Here is an 8,901-nt window from a genome sequence, read left to right as displayed (position 1 = left end):
GGGTTCCCGTGCAAGTGAGGAGGTCCGCACATAGGATTGCTCGGTTCATTGCCTCATACCATGCCATTCGGTGCAACGACACACATGATGAGCTTCAAAAAGATCTCATGGAAGAATGATGGAATTGGAATGAACAACAGTAGTTGCATACTTGTTGTATTTGTTTGAAAACTATGCGTTGTATTGTCTCAAAAATATGTTGTATTGTTGTATGTTCGACTTGTTGTATTTGGTGTGAACAATGTATTGTATTTGAATGGTTTATTTTATTTGTGAATTTTATATGATTGTTTGATCTTGTTGGATGCATAGTTTTGTGTATTTGTTATTTGTGCCGCGCCCGCGCGCTCCAAAATACAGCGTCCGGCGGAGGTGCTATTTTTCCGCGCCAATGCGCGCTGCAAAATGGTGCACCCGGCGGGGGGGGGGGGGGGGGGGGAAACGCGCCCCCGCGCGGCAAAAGTTTACAGCGCGGTGACAACGTCTTTTACCGCGCCAAATTATAGTGCGAATGTTGGAGATGCTCTAAGAGCGGCGTTTGCTTCTGACTTTGTGTTATAGGAGTAGCAGCTATAATTGGACGGAGTAAGACACCACTCTCGGCCGTCAGCATCACTTGACCGAATCAATCCACACCACACGTACAAGGCGCGTAGTATGAACGGCCCAAGCCTCTGTCCATCCGCGGCAAATCTACACGGGACGTGAGTCACTCACGAAACAAGCTCTCGCGGCCGTTCCAGTCCACCTCCACCTCGCTCGCTCGCTGTCTTATCACGCCGCCCGGTCGAGCCCGTCGCCGTCCCACAAACCTTTGTAAAGGAGTTGCGTTTTTGGCAACGGGCCAGCCGCAATAATCATAAATATGGGCAGGGAAAAACCCGTAACTGCAGGGCAGTGCGAAATTGCGGTTTGATTTTTTCTCCTCAAACACTCCACGGCCACGCCATCGTCGCCCGCCGCCTATATCCTCTGATTCCTCCCGGCTCTCTCTCCCTCTCCACCAACCGCCGCTCGTCGCCTCTAAATAACCGGCGGATCCGAGAACCGCGGCGGATTCTCGGCGACGACCGACTGCCCTACCACGTTGAGGGTCGGGCACTCGGGCGGATGCGGGAGGGCGACCAGGGCCGCGACGAGGCGCGGCATGAGCCCGAGCCGGGGTGCGGGGGCGAGGCGGCGGGGCAGGCGGCGGCGGACTGCGCCGCGGTGTGCTGCTGCTGCCCCATGGCGCTGCTCGAGGTGCTCCTGCTCGTCGCCGTCCGCCTCCCCGCCGACCTCCTCCGCCGCGCGCGCCAGCGGCGGCGGAGACAGCGCCGCCTGCGGCGGAGCGGCAGGGGCGGCGACGCGTCGCTGTCCGGGAGCGCCAAGGCGATGATCGCGGCGGTCGACGCGCTCGAGGCGGACGAGGCGGCGGCCGGCGCCAGGCGCGCGCAGGCGGAGGTGGAGGCCGCGTCGGAGCTCGAGCGGGAGATCATGGCCTCGAGCCTCTACGGCGCGGGCTTCTGGCGCAGCGCCTCCTCACGGTCCAGCTCCTGCGCGTCCTCCGCGCGCCGGCCGTGAACGGCGGCGGCCACGTCAACCTCGTCTTCCCCGTCGAGTGTGCTTGCTTGTCCGTGTGCGCTCTGGGTGTCTGTTAGGTTAGCATCCTGGTACAGCAAGCGATCGTGCGTGCACACGTGCTGTATGATTGTTGTAGGATCCATTGGTGATGGACCAGATCACCAGATGTAGTGGAAAGGGCAACTGTGGTCCTCAGCTCCTGTTGATCGCCTAGATTTTGTATCTGTTTGTTGATGTAGCCCCGGTCACCGACGTCGCTACACCAAGACCATCAAGTGCAACCCCGCCTATCGTCGACGCTACACCATGGCCAAAGAGTCCCCCAAGTGGACCTTCAACCCTCACCCACGCTACACGCGACAAGGTGAACTCCTTCCTCTCGATACTCGACCTCGTAGATACCTTGAATGGAATGCTACCTCATGTCGACATGTTATATGTCATTAGGTACAAGAGTCATCGAGGACCGGAGAGGAGGAACACCCATGGTGCACGTAAGCGAGGGAAGGGAAGAGGAGCCATTCATCATGGTGCAAGGAAGAGAGAAGAAGAAGAGAAGAAGAAGAAGAAGAAGGAAAGAGGAGAAGAAGGCTGGCCGGCCCAGAACCCGGTTGGACCGGCCCCACGACCGGACTGTCCGGTTGCCGCCCGGTCGACCGGCCCCAGGACCGGACCACCCGGTCCCAGGCCCGGTCTGACCGGCCCCAAACCGGATCCGACGGGAATGACTCCCCAAGCTGCCTAAGTTATCCACTTGCGTACCTTTTCGGCCCAAGCTAGCTTGTACCTCTATATAAGCACCTAGGACCCCTCCTTTACCCCTTAGACAAGATGATAGCTTAAACATGAAGATGAGCTTTGTCTCCCTAGGGTTTCATCCCCTTTGTATCAAGGCAACCCATGTTGGATGATTGGATTTGGTGTGTGAGATTCTAGTGTTACCCACTCTCTCTCCCACTCCTAGATTCATCTCCCTCACCAATCTCTCCGCTCGGAATTCTACCGCGTGTCTCTTCCGGGTTGATTCTATTGGCGTGGTCCATCGAGCCACGGGGTAAGTATCGATTGTATCGGGTTGGTGTGCGTGCGTGAGTTCATCGTGTTCTTCGTGTTCATCGTGTTCTTCGCGTTCTCCCTCTCTCCCTCCTTTGGATTTCGGGTCAACCGCAAGATCGGGCCACACACGGGGTCTTAGACCTCATCATATGGTATCAGCAGCCTTTGGTTTCCGCGGATTTGACCCCCCACCCATCCAATTTCGTCTCTAAAAATTTTCCCCAAAAATCCCCAAAAATAGCCCTAATTTGCCTCTTGACCGATCTGCGATTTGGTTGCGTTTTGAGTGGTTTTGGTCCATGGATTTGGTGTTGGAGTGCTTGATCTACTATCTCCCCAACTTTTAGCCCCCAATTCCATCATTTCCCTTCGTTTTGGTCGATTTGGCTTGGTTTTCGCTCAAGAACAGGAGAGAGAAAATCTGCGCCCCGCGAAATCCGGTCGACCGAGGCGCCAACCGGGCTGATGACGGACGACAGCTGGCACCAGGGCGGTCAGCCGGGCGCGCAGAGGCGCCAACCGGCGCCAACCGGGCGCCAACCGGGCAGAACCCGGTCAACCGGGCTGTAGACCGGGCAGGCCGGTCCAGGGCCTGGTCAACCGGGCGCCAACCGGGCGCCACCTCCACCACCACCTCCGCCAACCACCGCCACCCTCTCCGCCACCGGCAAGCACCGCCACCCTCCCAAAACCACCGGGAAACATCACCGCGGCCCCAACAAACACCGCCGCATCCGCAAGAGCATCGACACCACCACCACCGGCTTACCACCGCCACCACCGCCAAGCTACTTTGACCGTTTTCTTCCGCTAACTTGTGTTTGCTTGTTCCGGTTTGAGTGCCTTGTTTGTGAAACTAACCCGCAGCTCCGAAGCAAGCGACGACATCCTCGGCACCCCGGACTTGCAACCGTACTCTTGACACCACCACCATCATCGCAAGTTGTGTGTTCATCACCGCCTAACATCTAGGTATAACTTGCATTCCCCTTGTAACCCTCTTCTTTTGCGATCTATCCTATCGAGCATTGCTTATCTAGTGTTGCGAGACATTGCACGTGGCCCCGATTGTGAGGTGTGTGTGTAGTGTGGAGTCAAGCTTCTAAGCAAAACTCGTGTGGCAAGATAGCAAGAGCGAGCTAACGCTAACATAGAGCGTGAAAAGAAAGAAAAGCACAAAAAGAGTGCAAGTGCCATCATACATACAAAAGTGTGCAAAGTGCCCCCATACATCCAAATACAAAAAAGTGTCAAGTGCCACCATACACAAAAGAGTCATAAGCTTTTAAGCAAAAGAGAGATAAGAGAAGAGAGGCCACGTGTGAATCTTGTTGTCTCTTCCTTTGCAACCGAAGCTTTGATCTCTTCTTGTGTTAGTGTGACACCGAGCACCCTTGCTTAAGGGCTTCTTACACTTTTCCGCTCATTCCTTGGTCGCACTAACCCCGTTCATCTCGTGTGTGCGTTCCACATCTTTTCCGTGTTTATAGTGATCATCGCTTTGACATTTGATTTTTGGATTTTACCCACTCTTAACAACAAACTTGATTTCGGATTTCGTCTTTTGGCTTTCCACCACACTCACCTAACACCATATTTGCTAGCTTTTGCGTGTGCTTTTGTGTGAGTGCCCGATACAATTGATTTTGACCTCGGCTTTTTGGATCGCCCCGATCTTATCATACCACGGTAAGATATCGAGGTAGTCTTCTTCCACTAACATACACCATATAGATACCATCGTGCTAACATGTATAGCGACGGAGACGACACGGAGGAGTACATGGAGTACTTCGAGGAGGACACCTCCTCAAGCACCGCGGATGTGGAGGAACATGTGGAGCTCGACACCGACTCTAGCTCCACAAGCATCATCAGCATGTCCGACATCGAGGAGCTCGACAACGACCATGGCTCCTCATGCATGGACGACATGGTGGAGCACCACCTCGAGCACGACATGGACGACATGGTGGAGCACCACCTCGAGCACGACATGGACGACATGGTGGAGCACCACCTCGAGGACGACATGGACGACATGGTGGAGCACCACCTCGAGGACGACATCGACGAGCTCTACATCGACACTAGCTCACCACTCATGGGCGACATGGTGGAGCAACGCCACGACTTCGACATCGACACCATGGCGGAGCCTCACCTAGTCTCCACATGGAGCAAAGACGATGCGCCCTCGCATCCATACTTGGCCAAGGGAGCTACATATGAAGATGGAGGACATCCACGATGGCACCATCATTTGGACCATCAAGAGCGTCCTCAACATGAGCGTCATCGACACACTTCTTCGAGCTCCACAAGGCGCCACCATGAGCGTGCTTATGCACAAGATCGTCGACCTCAAGTACATCATATGGAGCATCAAGAGCGTCCCCGACATGATCGTCATCGACACTCTTCTCCAAGCTCCACAAGGCGCCACAAGCGACATGCCACGCCACATGAGACATCATCTAGGCATGTCGAGGATCGTCATCGACATACACCATCTCATGATCGTCATCAACATACACCATCTCATGATCGTCGTCGACCATCACCACCTCATGGAGCCCATCGACATACGTCACCACATGATCACCGCCGACACAAGATACTCCATGAGCGCCATCGACACACATCTTCCACGGATCATCGACGACACTCCTCAAGCCATGGTGATGTTGCCCGAAGACGAGATCCTCGACATGAAGACGACAAACACCATCATCCGGTGTCTACCACTCCGAGGATGGCAAGTGCACATCGCGCATACCTTCCTCATACGGCGACTTCCACCTCTAGTGCCACCACCACAATGGCCTCTACCTCATCACGTGCCTATGGACTCCGATGCTACAAGTGCAAGCAACAAGGCCACCCTCCACGGGAATGTCCCAATCTCCTATGTGAGGTGTGCAAGGACAAGGGTCATGAGGCATGGCAATGCACAACGCCAAGCGCCAAGACACTCTTCTTCGACAAACTCCAAGCTCAAGCCACCAAGAAGCCTTCGACGCCCACACTTCAAGATGAAGATCGACAAGGCCAACACAAGGATGATGTGGATCCGAGCATAGCTCTCCACGACACTACGGCGCCACCGATGGAGGATGACTTGGGAGGAGAGGGAGTTGAGCATGGTGAGCATGGGATCTTCCCTTCACCTATGGAGGCGCATGGAGTTGAGATGGTTGAGCATGGGAATTTCCCTTCAACCAAGGAGGCGCGTGGAGATGAGAAAGTCGAGCCTACTCCCCTATGCTTCATTGATGAGTTGGTACCAAACCCATGTGAGCATGAGAGCCACCTAGCCCACTTGAGCGAGAGTGATAGTGAGTTGAGTGACTACTACTCCACATGTGAGTTTGAGTGCTTCCAATTGGAGGACATGAGTGATACACCGAGTGAGTTGCGAGAGGTAGATGATAGGTCCATGGAGGACATCGCAATGGCTAACACCTTAACCTCTCCCTCTTTGGTGTCTTCTTATGTTGCATTAGGTTCCGAGGAGGATGAGTTCCCGATCATGGAGACGATGTACATGGTGCATAAAGATGATGATATCTCACCATGCTTGCTCCAAGATGGACAAGTCGACCACATGGATCCTCCTACTTCCACCACACCTACTTCACATGAGTCGGCCTACAAAGGTAACAACATAGGTGTTGGTGATGCCATGATCCCACTAGTGGACATGATGACCCATGAATGCTTGCATGATCTTGATGACCCATTTGCTACTTCACATGCTACTTTCACTTTCCCATGTGATATTTTGCTTGATAACATTGTTGATCATGTGGAAGTGAGTTCTTGTGATACCATGACCATGCCATGCTATGAGAGCTTCAATTTTTCCACCATTGCTTGCAATATGTCGACCACTTGCTCTTTACCATGTATTGCTTGCAATGATAATGACAATGATGATATTAGCTTCCGCATGCTTTGCCCAAAATGTTTGCACTACTCCATGATCGTTGCATCCAAGATAGTGAACAATTCCCCTTTCTTATGCTTGGTATGCAAACATGCTTATTTCATTGTCCATGAGATGGCCCCCATAGCCTTCTCCATTTTTGATGATCATGAGTTGCCACATACCACACATGCACCTTCATGCCATTTGCACTATCGCCATGCATTTCATACTATCTTGCTTGACACTAATGGTGATGTGCACAAGTCTTGGAACATCATGATGGATGATGTGTTCCTCTACCATGCACATACGCTCTTTGTTTTGCTCATTCCATGTGTAGGTACCCGACCATCGACTTCCACCGCTACGGAACATGAGCTCACGAAACGCGCAATTGAGAGCTACCCCAACAAGGACCTAACCCGCGGGAATCACACCAAAGGGTATGTTCCCACAAGCCTTCGCCCTCATGTGTTTCCGACTTGCCTTGTCAAGTTTCCGGTTTGGTCCAACTCCTCGTCGCCCCTTTTGCCTCTTATGCAACTTATCTTGAAACATCTTGTTGGCACAATGATTGTTGTATGTCTTGATGCTTTCATCATACACTCCGAGATTCTCAAGGACCATGTCATACATGTGAGAGATACCTTATGCATCTTGTGCCACATGTCACACAAAAAGTTGCCCTTCTTTGGATTTTTCATTTCATCTTTGGCATTTGCATTGGATTCTTTGACACTTGAGGATACCCATACTAGGCTCACGCCAACCATACTTTCCCAAGTTAGAAGTTTCCACCGCTTTGCCATTGCACATAACAATTTTGCCCCAAATTTTGCCGCCGACACTTGCCTTTTGTTTGTTCCACTTGTTTGGGACAACGCTACACCACACATTTTTGACACCATACAACTCTTACATGCACAAATTTTTGCCCTTCCACATGTTGGATACACCCACACTCTTTTGGTTCCCATTTTTGCCAAATGCCTCTTGGAGCTTTCCCTTCGCAAGTGGTTTTTCTCCAAGTTCTTCTTCGACCGCGACTACCCAACTCTACATGGGACAACCGTCATGGACTACCTCTTCGATGAGGAGGAACAAGAGTCGAGGACGACTCTTCCCCAAGGGGGGGGTGCTGCTGTAGCCCCGGTCACCGACGTCGCTACACCAAGACCATCAAGTGCAACCCCGCCTATCGTCGACGCTACACCATGGCCAAAGAGTCCCCCAAGTGGACCTTCAACCCTCACCCACGCTACACGCGACAAGGTGAACTCCTTCCTCTCGATACTCGACCTCGTAGATACCTTGAATGGAATGCTACCTCATGTCGACATGTTATATGTCATTAGGTACAAGAGTCATCGAGGACCGGAGAGGAGGAACACCCATGGTGCACGTAAGCGAGGGAAGGGAAGAGGAGCCATTCATCATGGTGCAAGGAAGAGAGAAGAAGAAGAAGAAGAAGAAGAAGAAGAAGGAAAGAGGAGAAGAAGGCTGGCCGGCCCAGAACCCGGTTGGACCGGCCCCACGACCGGACTGTCCGGTTGCCGCCCGGTCGACCGGCCCCAGGACCGGACCACCCGGTCCCAGGCCCGGTCTGACCGGCCCCAAACCGGATCCGACGGGAATGACTCCCCAAGCTGCCTAAGTTATCCACTTGCGTACCTTTTCGGCCCAAGCTAGCTTGTACCTCTATATAAGCACCTAGGACCCCTCCTTTACCCCTTAGACAAGATGATAGCTTAAACATGAAGATGAGCTTTGTCTCCCTAGGGTTTCATCCCCTTTGTATCAAGGCAACCCATGTTGGATGATTGGATTTGGTGTGTGAGATTCTAGTGTTACCCACTCTCTCTCCCACTCCTAGATTCATCTCCCTCACCAATCTCTCCGCTCGGAATTCTACCGCGTGTCTCTTCCGGGTTGATTCTATTGGCGTGGTCCATCGAGCCACGGGGTAAGTATCGATTGTATCGGGTTGGTGTGCGTGCGTGAGTTCATCGTGTTCTTCGTGTTCATCGTGTTCTTCGCGTTCTCCCTCTCTCCCTCCTTTGGATTTCGGGTCAACCGCAAGATCGGGCCACACACGGGGTCTTAGACCTCATCATTTGTGGAAGGGGATATCAAGCAGCATCTCCTGGCATCTGTGGCACTGCTTACGTGGTATGGTAAACAATCACCATTAGTAACCAACCAGGACCTGGCGATTCTACCGGCAACGGTATGTGCCGGAGTCGCATCGACCGTTCAGCGTTTGTTTGAGATCCGCACACCAGTTCCCGGTATAATTGGATTTATTACTTGGCGTTTCGATACGGGAAGAGAAGTTAGCGAATACACAAAGC

General features: G+C 52.9%; 1 protein-coding gene across 1 annotated transcript; it reads left to right on the top strand.

Annotated features, from left to right (window-relative positions):
* Positions 1 to 842: 842 nt before the first annotated feature.
* Positions 843 to 1,776, top strand: LOC127292828 (uncharacterized). Its single transcript, XM_051322329.2, has one exon. The coding sequence runs from the start codon at positions 1,111 to 1,113 to the stop codon at positions 1,561 to 1,563; it is 453 nt and encodes a 150-aa protein (XP_051178289.1). The 5' UTR covers positions 843 to 1,110; the 3' UTR covers positions 1,564 to 1,776.
* Positions 1,777 to 8,901: the final 7,125 nt, after the last annotated feature.

The sequence above is a fragment of the Lolium perenne genome, chromosome 4 (genome assembly GCF_019359855.2).
Source record: "Lolium perenne isolate Kyuss_39 chromosome 4, Kyuss_2.0, whole genome shotgun sequence".
In the NCBI taxonomy this organism is placed as follows: Eukaryota; Viridiplantae; Streptophyta; class Magnoliopsida; order Poales; family Poaceae; genus Lolium; species Lolium perenne.
Note: the sequence above shows the minus strand (reverse complement) of the source record. Positions and strands in the feature narration are given on the sequence as shown.

Coding starts and splice junctions, on each gene's coding strand:
- LOC127292828 (XM_051322329.2), top strand. CDS start 1,111: ATGCGGGAGGGCGACCAGGGCCGCGACGAGGCGCGGCATGAGCCCGAG.